Below are 16,790 nucleotides of genomic sequence, written 5' to 3' on the forward strand. Positions count from 1 at the left end.
GCCACACACAGAGACAGACAACCATTCACACTCACATTCACACCTATGGGCAATTTAGAATCACCAATTAACCTAACCAGCATGTCTTTGGATGGTGGGAGGAAGCCGGAGTACCCGGAGAGAACCCACGCATCAAAAAATCTATTCATCACATCTCAGGACTCAAGCTGCAGAAACCACTGCAAGTTATTCTGGTCTGTTAACATAAAACATCCATAGAGACATTTAGAAATTATCACAGTGATTAGATTCAAACACCAGACGTGACTGTCTGCACATGCATTGTTACGATGCACCAAGAACCACTTTTGGCATGTCAAAAGAGTCCACACAAACAGGCTCATTTTGTTTATTACAACCATCAACACAATCCATTTAAGTGTGGAAGAGAAGCACACATTAGTTTGACATGGTGAAAACATTTGGACATGCTGTTAAAAAACTCACACTGCATAAAACATGTTCCCACAGCAGTTTTCACCTGTTTCAGGACATACTGCATGTATAGGACAACAATTAAACACATTAATGACTAAACGTATAAATGTGGGGAGTGAAGACTGAGCAAAGATGGCCAAGGTTTCAGAGAGTTAATAAAAATGACACTGCCAAAATGTAAATTTTGCAAAATGAAAGTGTTGCAGCTGTGTGGCTTCGTTAGGCTCACTTGTTTGCATTTACAATCAACACTGTAACCCTCTCTTGATCTCTTGAAACTTTTCTCTTCTTTAGTGCCTTCAGTGTTTGTTATTGTTTCGGTGCTGTCTTTGCCTGAGTGTGCTCCATTATGCTGCACAAAGACACGCACAAACGCACTTTATAGTGTGAGTAGATACGTGAACACATGCATAATGTGTAAATTGATTTTATATTCATATTTATTGTATCAGTCAACAAGGCTGGCCGATTAGTATGATCTGCCTTCAAGGCATTGGCCACAAACTGCAGTAATGACTATCCTCCATGCTCAGTCCAATAGGACTGCTGCGGTAGTGAATCTAGGTGGAGGTCGAGAGTCATTCGGATTAAGAGAATCATTTATGAAAATATGGTGTATATATGAGTCCTCTGCCAATGGATCTGAAAGTCAACATGGCCGGATCAAAAACGTCCCAGTCGGTGAGTTCACCACATCAGCGTGCTGTGTTCAGGATTAGCGCCGCTGCAGATGGGGGAAGGGTGATGTGTGCTTTGTCTGATAGCTTCTCTGATTTCTAATACTGTACTGTGGACGTGATGTTCTTTTAATGTATTCAAGTGAAAAAGAACGAATCAATACCAAGCATGAATCTGCGGTTAGAATCATTCTGTGCGTTTAGATATTCTTCAATTGATCTAAAATTTTAATTTTAAAATTGATCCAGGTTGTTCACCTTACCCCTGCCTTGTGCCCTTCATGTATTAGCAGGTATTCAGGTCACAGACACATTTATTTTCTGGAAAGTAAAATATATAATGACCTTTAAAAGAACCTAGAAGATCATTTGACCACACAATTTCAATTCTGAGGGTGTCTCTTGTATCCAGTAACCTCAGTGTATTCCACGGAGTATCACATTGTCAAGCTTGTTAGCTTGGATGCAAGTGAGATAATAAGTTCAAAATATTTATTTAAATATTTGTAATAGTAGCTCCTGTTTCTAACTCACCAGTCACACAATTCCAAAATAATCTGAATCACAATACTACATTTTCCACCGTAAAGATAACTTACAATAGACTGACATTGTGAAATCAAGTGTCAGGAATGCCAAAATAAAAGGTGTTCAGGCCCATGAGTGAGTCCTGCAGCTCAAATGAATGAAAAAAAGTAGCAATTCTTTCTAAATGCAGATGTCATTATAGGGTTACAAATGCGTGACACAGATTAAGTAAATATGTCGCTTTGCAATATTCATTCCCAATTATAACTCTTGCTGACAGGAATCTTGAAAATGACAGAAAACATCTGTATGTGATGGTCACAAATTTCAGATGAATTCCTGTAATAAACTATGCATTGCATGTTATTTAAAATTTTTAAATCCTAGTATATAACACCATATGCACGAGCACCTAAACCAACACATTCGCTAGCTGTCCATGTCCAAAACAGGGAGTTTTGTCTGATTGTTGGTTGTTGGTCAAACTGGTTGCGCAGCTTATATTTTGTGTTTTAGACAAGAACTCCCTAAACAGCCAGTGTTATAAAGACTCTCTAGAACAGGTTCTAATATCTAATACACTGCCACAGTGCTTTCCGGTGTGTTTGCAATTTGCAAGCAGTTTATTTATGCACAAATAGATCTATAAAACTATGGGATGTAAATTTCCATCAACAAAAACTGGGTGGGAAAAATGTGTAGTTTATATTTTCTTTAGTATTGCATGAATTCTAAATGAAAGGTTTAAGTCTGAGAATAAAACAAATCATATAGTTGTAAAAGATTTGAACTAATAGTCATCAATAATACAGGAAGAAAAACACAATCACCAAAAAACCCACTAGTCACTGGTGAGCTCTGACGGTGTTCGGTCCGAGGCTGATTTGACAAACATTTATCCATAATCATAACTTGAATGAACCAATCAATCAGTGAGGAGAGACTTCCAATTAGTGAACAGCTGCACTGATTAGCATGCAAATGTATGCACAGTGGTGGCTCACATGGCTGGAGCTGATGGAGAAAATACTGGAGTAGACAGCGTTGTTCAGATTCATTCAAAACACACAGAGACTTCAGGCACATCTCTGTCTGAACATAAACAAAAATTTAACAGCGAGACTTCACAGATTTACCTCAAATGAAGAAACAAAAACTCTTGTCTCTGTGGACCGCAGTATCACGTCTCTGCCATATGCTCACTGTCGGCTGATGGCTGTAACCCATGTTGTTATCACGACCATCAGCTTGGCTGACCTTTAGTCCCTCCATGTGTAAATGTCAAATGGAGTCGCATCATGACTTGAATCAAAATTTGAGGATGTTTTGAGCTTTTGATTTGAAATCATTTGCAATTATAGAAGCTTCTTATACTTTAATTTCACCTACTGTCAAAAGGCTGAGAATGTGCAGAAAGACTAATAAAATGTTGATTCTTTGCACAGATTAATCATCTTGTGTTTCCCAAACCCTCAAAGAAGTGAGTCAGGGTTAGGCTGTAATGTTGAGATATATTTAAAGGAAATAAAAGTCAAAACATTTTGTAAATTAATTTTAAGCCAATCTTTCCACCAAAATGGGTTGGGGGATTGTGATGTGACAACTAGCAATGGTAGTTGGTGAACTCTACCACTAACCAAATGCTAGAACGCTATCTAGCGTGGTAGCGGAAACAGTGGTCAGTGATTAACTCACTAAGGCTAAATACCGGCACGAGACCGATAGTCGACAAGTACCTTAAGGGAAAGTTGAAAAGAACTTTGAAGAGAGAGAAATTTGCATGTCCAACGTCATCCAAGAGAATCGTGTGCAAATGCTTAACAAGAAGAGAGCCAACACATGGAACACAGCAGACATGTACAGATATGCAGTACATACAGTGCAACAAACCAGAGTCTAGTTTACTTTTCTGGCAGACATACTCTGCATGTTCTCAGATTTTCGGCTGCACTCAGAGGTCCAAAGAGGAGTCGGCACAAATCCTAACTATGGGCAGATGACTAAATTTACATCACAAAGACCCAAAGCAGCACATCCAAAAATGGGCTGTTATATACATTTGAACATGCTGAAATGCCAGTATGACCTCCCAAACACAGAGCCCCTTTGTAGTCCTGGCTCATATACCTTCCTAGATACCTTACCAACTTATAATAGTTAATTTGACACACATAACATCACAGTATAGACTAGAGCCCACACAGCTTAATGTTAATTCTAATAGTGATTCTTAACTATTTTTGAAACAGAGTAATCAAGAAACTATGTGTCTTAAGTATTTAGTGTAGTTGATGATGGTGCAGGCAGCAGACATAATGATCACTGTTGCATTAAGTCAATAGATTAGAAGTGTTACTAACTGAGAGGGAAATGGAGCAGCGCTAACACAGTGATGCTGAAAACCTCTTGCTAAGCAAACAAAGTGATTCAGATATTTAGGGCAGATTTTGGGCTTCAGTCAGCAGATAGTAACACTGATGAACCTCCTGAGAGTGAGTCAGACGAGAGCTGGAGTAGATACCGAGATGCGTTTGACTGCTGGGCAAAAGCTTAATATGGGTCAATGGAGCGTGGGCACAGATGAGGGCCAATATGTCCCCGTTTGTGTGTGTGTGTGTGTGTGTGCGGCATGACGGTGTGTCTGATTACACATGTGGCTGAGTTTGTGTTCATGTGTGTTCATGTTTGTGCATGTGTGTATGTTTGTGTGTGTGGGTGTGCGTGTGTGTGTGAGGTGAAGCTGCTTCATAGATCAAGCCAATTCAATTACAGCAGGATGAATGTTTGGACCTTTCGCTCTTCTCAGTAAAACACATGAACCTTTGAAGCGGTGTTTACTGACCTCAGACCAGCCTGTCCAGCTGGGAAGCTTACCTTTCACAATGCACCTGATTAGCGGTTACTCATCACAAATTCATCACCTTATAAAGCCGTTGGAGAGTAATTATAGAAAGAAAAATTTGTGGTAAACTGGGCCGTTACTTTTTAAATAAATGGACAACAATAACACATAAACTTAATTAGATAATCGAATTATTTAAAGAAACTAACGCATACTTTACAGCAATTTATGAACAATTCCCATCTTGCAGTTCACCTGCTGTTAGAAGAGTGTGTATGAAGGACCACTCCATTGATTTTAGAGAATAAGAATAAGAATAAGAGAGACTGCTTCCAGCATCACTGCACCTTAGGTCTCCAGAAAAGCAGCTGTTTTATCACATTCATCATCACATCCTCTTTCTGTACAGCATTGGCCAATAAGTAGCTCTACATGAAATGATACAGCCGATGTGTATTGGATTTATGAAAATGGGATAAAATATAAAAAGATTAGAAGAATATTATTTTGTTTTTGCTTATTTGCATGAATCATCCATCATACAGTTAATTTAAAACATTAATCAGCGACAAACCTGAATATTGTTATTAATGATATTTAACCAATCCAGCATCTAACTGCACATGTATGTCTGTATTGCACACTGTGGAGACACGTTTGATGATGACAGAACAAGGGGGTTCTATCATACAACTAAATGTCTGCATATCTCAACCTTTGCTGCTTTTTTTTTTATATATATAAAAGTGGAAGACAGGTCTGAAGACAAAAGTAAAGTCAATTTAAAGAGGAAAACACCACTCAATTTGAAATGTGAACTGAAATGAAAACACATGTTGAAGTTTCAGCTTACATCCACATCACCTCTAAAAAACACATTTTTGTAGTTAATTAAAGTAGCTATATCAAACATTTTAGTCATGAATTGGTGTCACCTGTAGTTACTGGCGGTCAGGGTATGTTGTTTGGTACTAGCAGTCACCCAATTCTGGAGATAACTAAACAAACTTTAAATAAAGAACGTTTCATTGTCTGTGACCTATGATCTATTCATGGAGATTACACCAGCAGTAACTTAATACAGCATTTATTTCCATCTGTGAACGTGTTATAAAAACTGACAATGAAAATATATAACTATTACAGTGTTTCCATTATTGATTGTCTCTTTAACCACAAAATCACACTTTTATTTAAATGTGGTCTGCAGCTCATGGTTTCCGAAAAGAAATGTACAATACCTGAAGTTGACTAAAAATGTGTAGCACAGGCATAGATGGTCAAACAGGACCAGATCAGTTTATAAGTGTGAGGAAAACAGTTGCATGGCCGACGGGAAGACAGTATGAAGTCACATTGCACTAGTCAGATTTACTCTGTTAAAGCAAGGCAATAATGTTCAGTTTGGACTGCTCAAGGTTTCTTCCTGTTAAAAGGGAGTTTTTCCTTGCCACTGTTGCCTTCAGGTTTGCTCTGGGGGTTTCAGGCCGGGTTTCAGACCGGATGTTGTAAAGTGTCTTGAGACAATTTCTATTGTTATTGATGCTATATAAATACAATTAAATTGAATTGAATTGTTTTAATTTTTTGAAAATTTAACTCTAAACCTCAGTCAATGTGGACAAACAGTGCAACGTGATCTCTTTTTAAGCTATCTGCGGCATCTCCAGCACAGGCTCCCCTGTCCCTCTGACTGATGAGATCTGACAGAGTTTAGTGCCATAAATCGCTTCCTCCTCTGGAGCTGCTGGACTGAGGACCATATTCGGAGAAACAGATGAGAAAACTGAGGGAGGGAAGGAACAAGTATCCGTGTTGGGGAAAGAGGGAGAAAGGCCAGCCGAGACATTGTTTATGTTCTGTTTGTGATAGAAAAGGGCAGATATGGAAAGAAAGCAAGGGGAATAAAAAAGTATTCAGAGAAACTGAAAGAGTGATCAGGAGAAAAGTGAGCAACAGAATATCAACAGAATATGAAAGAGACAAAAACAGAGTGAGATGTGGACAGAGGAAAAGGGGAGGCAGATGACTAACTGAGTTGGAGAATGAGTCAGAACTTTATAACGCCTGCCAGTATGGAAACGACTCGGGCGAGCCAGGTCAAGTTTACTGGTGTGTGTCTGTATGTGTATGTGTGTCTTGCAGCTTGATGTAATTAAGGGAAGCTTTGAGCACCAATAGCAGTTTGTATCCATTTCAAAGTTCACGATCACATCATGGAAACATACTCAAATACACACACATGCAAATAAACCACACACAGAGAAGATTATTGGTGTATTAGGGATCACGTCCAAGTCGAAGAGCGTGGGGTCATGGAATCAGGCCAGAGGTCAAACACAGGAGATTTGCAGCTGCCGAGTAGGCCAGGACGAAAGACACACACACACACACACACACACATGTTTGTATGGCTATACTTGTGGGGACATTCATTGACGTAATGCATTCCCTAACCCCTTACACTAACCTTAACCATCACGATTAAGTGCCTAACCCTTACCCTAACCCTAACCATAACCTAATTGGAACCTTTACCCTAAAACCAAGCCTTTGTAAAGAAGTGAGGACTGGCCAAAATGTCCTCACTTTGCACAGATGTCCTCACTTTGATGGTGTAAAACTCTAATTGGTCCTCAGAAAGATGTACAAGCTGTGCAAAAACACCCACCCACACACACACACACACACAGAGGGGCTGACGCAGTTTGTTTTTGCCAAAAGTAGTCCGATACATTTAATCACTGACGATACACATGCGCATATGTACAAATTAGTCTTGGGCTTTGGCTGTATTGCTGATATTTTCACAAACACATGTGAAAAAAGACAGGCCTCAGATTTTACTGATCTTCATGTGAACCGGCTCTATTAAACTACTTCAGCTTACACTGTCTTCGATTTTGTGAACTTCATATTCCTCAACTGGGTTTTATCAATATGCAAATTTTAACAAAATTTAGGCCACAGTTCTGGAGAAACAAACATTGGTGGGATCTAGTTCAAAACCTGATCCGTGCACCAAAATTCACTGACATCTATTAGTGGCTGGAAGTGGATATTCAGCAATCCCATTTAGTTTTTATTACTTAAGTGCTTCAAGATTGTTCTGCGTGTCAGCCTCTTGAGAGAACCTTGAGCGTCTTTTGAGCTAATTTACTGTACGTCTTTCAGGGTCACAAGCTGAGAAAGTTTCACTGAATACGTCCTGCACATAATAGTCATGGTAAATGTGACATGGGACACATCTGCAAATTGGTAATTGGTTTGCAGTTTACGGTGTAGCGAGTGCGCTCCAGGGATTCAAGGGTTTATGTAAATAGGTCTCGGTCACAGACATATTAGCAGATCTAACCGGCCTGGATTTATAGCAGGAAGGTTAGGTTAGCTCTTGGCACTGTCTTTTGACAAAAAAGATTCACAACTTTGCAGACAATATTTGTAAATGTGACAAGCAAGCACAAATGTGCTTAATCAGGCGTTCTTATTTTCTTCTCTAGATGCTGCAAGCAGGAGATACCAAGTATAAATGTTTTCCTGTCTAGCTTTGTTCATGCAAAATCCCAAGACACTGTAACTAACATACAAAATAGAGTATCTTTTGTCTAAATAATATAGTGTCTAATCAACACAGTTGAATTGGTCAGATTATTCTAATGCTGAGAGGAAAACAGTCATAGTGTTGTCATGATTTAAAATCCCTTTTCAGTTTTCAAATCGCGAGGATTTACTGTCAGATTGAATGGTCCAGTTGTCTCTCCGCTGTGGCTGCTAATGAGGTTATACTGGTTTCATTTGCATAATGGAAGCTGATGTAGTGATATTTTTTTAAGATGGTTTGTTTTGAAAGCAGAGGACTTGATTCCCCTGGGAAATCTAGGAGGATGGTGGATGAAAGACCAAAATCATCTGACCTAGAATAATACAACAACACATGTGTTGAGCTGCCCAGTCATTTCAGTTGTGAACATGTTGCAACATAACATGCTGTCTTCATAATCGGTTTTATTTTTTTAGCCATCTGATGAACACGTGTCACATGTGCTTAATTCACAATTACTAATGATGGGTGAAGACTTGTATTTGCATGGTGATACCATTCTGCTCAGCAATTTATTGGAACAATAGAAAGTTAATCTAGATAATCTTCTCAGGCCACTGGCAAACTCAATTCAATCTCAAATGGCTTCTTATATGGACAGAAAGAAATGAATATATAAATTTATGCCAATTTAAAAACAGTTGGAACTGTTAAATTGTTGTTTCATTCATTGCATATCCCTGTCGACATTGCAGATAATCTTTTGCATTGCCAACAAACCCGATGACAGCTGGGATACGCTCCAGCATGTAGCAAATGTAGCAGATTTAAAGCAGACTATGCTATTACTGTGCACAGGTTTTGGGGAACATCTTCTTCCACATTAAAATAATTAGCAAGAACAGTTCCTGCATGGCACTGCCTTGTGCAGAGCTTACCAGATACATGTCTACCAGTTGTAGCTGTGTGCCTCCACTCAGCAGCAGTGTCAAAAATATGTGGAAAAGTTAGAAACGTCAGCTGCTCTTGACCATGTTTGTGTTGTTGTTGCTCTGGGCGCTAGCTTTTTTTGCAGTAGAGTGAAGCTGATTTTTAATATGTAACCACTGCCTTCACCTCTCTCTTTACCAACATACATGACAAAAGCTGGTTGAACTGTAACCTCTACACTAGTTGAATTCCCATAATCCTTGTCTCTGCATATAGGGAGTGCTACTGTGCGCAAACAGACACCAACGGGAAAAAAGTAGCCCTAAAAGGTCCGACATGCGATATATTGATCTGATATTTGAGAGAAGATACAGAGACAGACTAAATCCACACAAGAACTTTAGAAAGTTGTCCAAGATGATGATCAATTATTGATTTCATTCAGATTTTTGTCTTTACTTTTATGAAGTTTGTATGACTTTGCACAGTTCTGTTTGTAAGAGAATGAAATCATCCTGATATGCAGTCCCACATCTATTCTTTATTAAACCTACTTCATTCTAACCCACTCAGGCATCTTTTCCTTGTTAAAACTAAACTATAAACTTTTATCTTTTGCCTTCATTAAAAATTTAATTCCCTTCCACCCCAAGCCCCTTAGTGAAATGAGAATGTTTGCTTTTATTGAAAAAAAAAAAAGAGAAACTCAAATGAGGTTTTATTTCAGTGCCAGTATCAGATGTTGTGTTTTTTATAGTTTTCAGAGGCAACATGCTGAACCCTCCCCCTTGCCTGTCCTCTGCTGGCCTTTGATCCTCACATCCACCTGTTCTCGCCCTCTGCGGTTATTGCATAAGAATATATGCTTTGCTTCAAGGAAGAAATGTTCCAAAAATAATGCTTCTTTTATGCAAATCGGAGTTTGTACTAAAATATTCAATAACCACCCTGCTGTGTCCTCTCCTGTCCGTCCAGATTCAGCTTTTTAGGTCCGGCTTGCTGTTTCGTCATTCCACCTATAACCTTCTAAGGCTAAGTCCTTGTAAAATACCTGCATGTGTCCCACCTGCTTGTTCTCCCTCTACATTTTAAAATTAACTTTTCTTTTTAAGTTTGTATTGAACTTAAAAAGTAAAAATGCCCTGCAATCACAGAGCGGGGACACAAACCTGAAAAGTTAATACTTCCATTAAATCAAATTCGGTGTCGAAATTCAATTAATTCTAATCAGGTATTCAATATTTGAGTGTATCTGAATGAAAGCTGTAGGCCTAAACAAATTGATCCATCAGTCTGAAATTTCCCTTCCACAATCCCCTGTCCTCCCCTGGCCTTCCCCTCTCTACCCCATTTGCCTCTTCTATTCTCCCCCTCCATTATTCTCCATCAACACCAACAGGGGGTCTTGTTAGTGGGCCACATCGCCATCTGCACCATTATCATCCCCTGCAAGTTAAAGGCCCTCACTCCCTCTCTTAGCCCAGTGGGCCAGACTAATAAGCTAAATATGACAGGGTTTGCTAGCTCCTTGTCATGAGGGTCGGGCCACCCCAGTGCTAATTCCGCTATAGTTCTGCCAAACTGCAATGTGTCTTTAAACGTGGCTGCAGTGAGCCACAGCAAGGGTGATAATGACAGGTTATGAAGAGGGAAAACTCTTCTGTGGGACACAATAGGAAGGCGTGTGGGACACGTGGGATGTTTTATAGGGGAAGCAGTGGGAGTGAGTGAGGCTGGCTAAGGTAGAGGAGTTGTTTCCAGTTTGATTGCTGCTCTTTGCAGCTGCTTTGGACGTGGGACTTTTGGAAAAGGAAATCTAATCTTAAAGATTGTCTTCGATAATTCAGCCAAGAGCTATTTCCTCTCATGTCACCTCGTTGAATTACCTTCCAACAGTCTTGATGGATAATGCTGGTGTCATTCTGTATATACTTTCCTCATAGAAACACCAGGACCAACCAATTTCCCTACCTTAAGCTGATTCCTAGAGGAGACATAAAACATGGTAGATATATATAATGTTACATTTAATGCCATAAAACAGCTGGCCATTGTAGTGTTTAGCATTTTTAACATGATGCAACTCAAAAGAGTAAATGGTGCACTTGATAGAAACTATAGAACTGAAGAAGCTACTTGGATGAGTGGTGAAAAGTTCTAGGGGACTGGTGGGAACTGAAGAAGCTACTCGGATGAGTGGTGAAACGTCTTCTCAAAAAACCCCCCAAAAAAACTCTACAAGTCCAGTTGCCTTTTTTAAACGCTCTTTTGGAGATAACATGTTATAATCATCATTTGTGATTTTCACTCAGTGACTGCAGACAATGTCCTCAAGAAACCTGGGCATCTTAGATTTAAGAGAAGAATGTAGAAAATCAGAACTCAGACAGGTGTCTGTAAAGTAAAAGACTTGGGCGGCTGTGGCTCAGTAGGTAGAGCGGGTTGTCCGCGAACCAGAGGGTTAGCGGTTCGATCCCCGGAATGTGCTACAGGCCGAAGTGTCCTTGAGCAACACACTGAACCCCCAGTTGCTCCCAGTGCAGTGGCACTGGTGTGTGAATGTCTGTGTGCTTGTGTGAGCGAATGGGTAGACGTGTCTATGACTGTAAAGCGCTTTGAGTACCAATAGGTAGAAAAGCGCTATATAAAAGCAAGGCCATTTACCATTTACCATTTATTCCAACAGAGGAAAGTCTCTCCCATTCAAGTCAATACAGAACACATGTTGCCAAACAGGAGGACACCTTTGTCAGTCTGAGGGTGGAGTGCTGGCTCAACAGTGATTTAATGTCATTTACTTCTCCTGCTTAGTCATCACTAAGAACATCTCCTTTAATTCGATAACTTTTTTTTTGTTTGAGAAGACGTTTCACCACTCATCCAAGTAGCTTCTTCAGTTCTAGGGGACTGGTGAGAACTGAAGAAGCTACTCGGATGAGTGGTGAAACGTCTCCTCAAAAAAAAAAACGCTCTTCCCATACACTTAACATGTTATCGTTATCATTTTTAGCCTTTTAGGGTGCTGTTGATAGCATTTAACTTTGTGCTTAGTGTAGCCTTACAAAACAGCTAGCACTAAAAATGTAAGGTACGGACACTTAACCAACCTTAAATAGCAGCAACACAGGCCAACTGTGACATCCCCTCACGTCGTCTGTGTCCGGAACAACAAGTTGCATTTAACACATCGTAACACATCGTTGACTCATGCTGATCAGTTGGTCATCAGTGGTTTGTTCTAGATGATCATGTCGTGAAATTATAAAAACTATGTGTGCCCTTTGAACTTTGTCATTTTGCTTACTCTCATCACTTCCATTTTTCTTCTTGTGCATTGGTTCTCTAAACTGAACAGCCAATCAGAAAGATCTTTCTCACTGACTTCTTTAGTCTACAATTCAACATGCTGAATCGTGTGAAAAGCCACTGACAGGGGTCCAACGAGTACCAATGACATGGGACCATAGACTGATACTTCCTCCAGAGTCACTCGCGTTTTCATTTAATTAAAACTGCGCTCTGTTCTACCTCCACCAGTTACAAAGAAATGTTGGATTGTACACTGTACTTATTTATTTATATATTTTTTTCTCTCATAGCCCTACGGGGCCACTTCACAGAGCGGTTGGCAAGGCAACTTGTAGTCATCATGATGTCACATCCTATTTCTATAGCGTTAAATAACTCATTAAAACGAAACTTCTCAGAAAAATGGATACTTGAATATGCATCAGTATTATATTAACTACCGAAAATGACAGAAACCATTCTTGAAAAAAATTGATTTGACGTGTATTTTCGTGTTTTAATTTGGCCCAAACTGCATCCACTAACATGGAGGAGGTGGAGCTTATGACCTATACTGCAGCCATTCACCAGGGGGAGCTTTACTTGCTCTGCCTTCACTTTCGAGGACCTGTTCTGACAGCCATCTTTATACAGTCTGTGTGTGGGACACACTGCAAAAACTAGGGTCTCAGACTGCCCGACACTGGAAAACAACTGACCTTTCATTTGGTGTGTCGTAGCCATTAGTCTTTTCAGCAACTTCCTGATAGTAATGATTGTATTTTAGAGACAGTCAGTAATTGTTAGTGCAGTTAAGGTCATTGCTGACCTAGGATTTTTTCATTCCTTAACAATTATATCACAACATTCACGGTGTCTGCTGTGTTTCCCTTCTAATGTCAAAGAACGAGATAAAAAGAATACAGTTGCAAAACCAAAGGGAGAGGCATGATTCAGCTGGAGGCACTTGGCAAAGTGCAGAAGGGTGGAGGAGGAGGAAGAGGAGGAGGAAGGACAGTCAAGAGAGAAGAGAGGGAGGGAAGATGGGTGGAGGCAATGTGGGAGAAATTCTGAAGAAGACAAGCAGCAGGAGCGAGAAAGGAGGAGGGGGTGGGAGGGAAGAGAGGAAGAAAGAAAAGAAATGGTGAACTAGATGCTAACACAGAACTGTGTCCTTCTGGACATCTCAGCGAAGATGCATGCATGTGATGGCATGCCATGTCAGAGCCGCGTCTGCTCTGTTTGCCACTCAGCTGGGTTGCCATGACAACCAGCACATCCTTGCTTGCTTGCCTTTTCCATTTGTCCATCTCTCTCTCTTTTACTCTATTTCCATCCCTCCCCCTCATTCACCCTCCCTCCATCTAACTCTGACTTACATAAAACTCTTCTTTGTATGGACACAGAAACACTCAGAGGTTGAGTGCATTAAAGTCTCTTTGAAAATATGATATCAGGCTTCATCTCGCTCTTTTCTCAAAATGTCTCGTGGCTAGTTGCCAGCATCAAGCATTCAGGAAGGATTCGGGAAGCCGGCCGGTGAAAGGAGCCTGCTTAGCATGTAGAGAGCGTGACCAGAGTAAACCCTGACACCTCCATTCAATTTACACTCCACACCAGTGTGTGTGTAGATCTAATGTCCAATATGTGACGAAGATAGTATTGAGTTAATTGCTCTGTTAGTCTTTAATTAAAGTTGTATCGTTTCACCCACATTAGTGGTGTGATTGCATCAGTGCAGATTGTTACACACTCTGAAATGTGTTACTGTGTCGAGGGAAAACGCTTTTGTAGTCATTTAGGTTTTATGACCCCGGGGTGCTTAAAACCTTTTGAGTGTGTGGTACTGACAGACAACAAGCAGAAAAACACAATGCGAATTTCTTTTGGAAAAACAGACAAATGGAAAACAATTTGTGATTTCATGTCATACTTTTAAGAATGATAAAAAAAGAGTAAAATATGTTAATATGTCCAGAAATGTATGACCTCCGGAAGACCACCCGATGACAGCTGGGATAGGCTCCAGTGCTAACCACCACACACCACTGTGCCGCCTAGATTGTTATTGAAAGTGAACTCGCCTTGCTCTGTGCAAACATGCAAAATACCAAATAAATATAATTTGCTTAATCCACACACAGTTTCTTGATGAAGATGAGTTAATTTGTCATCCCAGAACTACTGTGCAGCATCTCTTCTGGTTGCCTGGCACCCTGACTCACTGCACCTAGCCTTCATTAAAGGTTACACCATGTAACTTCCCACTACACTACCTGCACATGTTCATGCACGTTTTTGAACTGAGCCTGGCTAGCTTCCTTGTTTATGTGTCAAAAAGTCAAAGTCAAATAGCACCAATAGCTTGTGACCAATCAATTTGGATGAATAAAGTCTGTCTAAGTCTAAAAGCCAATAGAAAACAAAATCTCAGATTGGTATTACTACTCTAAATCTTTACGTTATGCACGGATAGAAGAGTTATAGATCTCCTTATCTAACTCTTGGCTAGAAAGAAAATTAATAAAATGAAACTTCTTAAACTCTCACAGCAGGTAAGGACAATCAGCAAACATCTCCTCAGTTCAACTTGTATATTTTAATAGATCCTCTAGTCACATACACACTACAACACACAGCTACACATGTTTCTAGTGATGTGACAGTGAGGCAGCATCGCTCAGCAGCATCATAGTCTCATTAAGTGGTGAAATAGATTTGCCATTTTACATGCCAAACCGTGTGTAGACAGAGCCATCTGCCTCTGTCGTTTATGTCCCCGGGCGGACACCGTACTCTGCCAAATGGCTATGAAGGGAGTCTGGGACTCAGATGGCAGCTGTGTGTGTCTTTGTGCATGTGTCCACATACGTCTTCATAATATACATGCACACGTGGATGTGGCTGTGGGCGTTATGTATAGTGTTAGATCATATAACTGACTGACCGACTGTGTATGTTTGACCGAGACCATGCGTTAGTGTGTGGCAGTGAGTGTGTTTTAAGCTGGAAAATCACCTCAGGGCATTTTTTTCTTTTTCACTTTCTATTTTCAGATACATAAAGTGATGACATTATATATTTTTTGAATAAAGCGTTGTTCGAAACCTGCCAGTGGCTCTGTAAAGATTTATATAAAGTGCATCGTGTTGTGGAACATTTGCAGGATTTTCTTTCTGGCTAAATATGAAGAGCTGTTTTAGATTACAAAGGAAAGCAGCTAAAGATAATCAGAAGCAGAGGGGCAATCCTGAACCTTTGTAAACAGATTAACGTATGAAGGGGAAGGGATTCAAAGCATGCTTGAATGTTAAATAAGGCTTGAAAGCCAAACGTATGAATTACAACTGGCTATGAATTTCACACACACAGTACTCTCAGGAATCAACAAGATGTGGTTTTAATCTAATTATTTTCTTTTATTTCTCCCTTTCTCTTTGTTTTCTCCTTATTTATTTCCTTTTCATTCTCCCTCCTTTTCCTCCTTCATGTCCAAAACTTTTCCTCTGTCATCTACAATTTCTTTTGCTCTGTCTCCTTCCTTTTAACTCCTTTTCCTCTTTCCACCTGTCCTCTATGCCCTCTTTCTCCATCTCAGATGTAATGTCCAGGATTACATCTGGCACAAGGGCGCCCGCTGCGAGTCGGTGGTGACTGAGTTCCAGGTGATGTGTCTTGCCGTGGGCGCCTCGGCTGTGGTGGCCCTGCTGCTCTTCATGATCATCGTGTGCTTCGCCAAGAAGCTCCACGTGCTCAAGACAGAAAACAAGAAGTTGCGCAAGCGCAGGTGAGGGACATATTGATATTGAAAGATGGAAACTACAAAACACCTTGCTTGCTTGGATCTGTCAGAGAACAATACCTCTGAAGCTCAACAGATAATTTCTGTTTTGTGTCACTTTCTTCTGAAAAAATGCATCTTATGCCTTTCTATGTGGTTATTAAATAAAAAAGACAAGACAGAATGAGTCCTTGTTAAACAAACAAGGAGTTAATTGATGACCTATCAAGGCACTGATCGGTAGAAACAAAAGAAAGAACACGAAGTGGACATGGCCTCTTCACGTCAGTGGTATTTAATTGTAGTTCTATAAAAAGGTGTCTAGAAGTAAGTCTTAGAGATGAAAGGTAGAAGTGGAGTGGAGAAGCATATGCTGCATGTGTATTGAAATGTGCTGATCAACAGGAAGAAATGTTTAAATTCCCAGAAAATCATGATGCCAAGAGTCTCTCATAGTTAAAGCAACATGTGCATTGCACCCCATCAGCCCCAAGTGGCAGAGAAAGATGTAGACTATCTTGAAGTGGACTCATCTTTGTCCACAGGATTTTCCCCATCTTTTTCCTCCAGCAGGTGGGGATATAAGTTGTAGTGTCCATATTTCTTGTGTCAGAAGATTATTATTTCTCTCTAAAATTAGGACACCAGTAGGCAAACATTACGGCTAAGCAATGCATCTGTATTATTGCGGATTACTGGCCATCTATCAACGTATAGTTCAGCTAATTAATGAGAATAATTACAGTATAATTAAATAATTACAGA

At 40.0% G+C, this 16,790-nt stretch overlaps 1 protein-coding gene across 1 annotated transcript in view; it reads left to right on the plus strand.

Annotated features, from left to right (window-relative positions):
• Positions 1 to 16,790, plus strand: part of cspg5a (chondroitin sulfate proteoglycan 5a) — a 51,826-nt gene that overhangs the window by 20,161 nt on the left and 14,875 nt on the right. Inside the window, exon 3 of the mRNA XM_084556820.1 lies at positions 15,843 to 16,031. Coding sequence (XP_084412946.1) covers positions 15,843 to 16,031 — 189 coding nt within the window. The remainder of the gene's footprint in view (positions 1 to 15,842; positions 16,032 to 16,790) is intronic.

The sequence above is a fragment of the Chelon labrosus genome (assembly GCF_963514085.1).
Source record: "Chelon labrosus genome assembly, chromosome: 12".
In the NCBI taxonomy this organism is placed as follows: domain Eukaryota; kingdom Metazoa; phylum Chordata; class Actinopteri; order Mugiliformes; family Mugilidae; genus Chelon; species Chelon labrosus.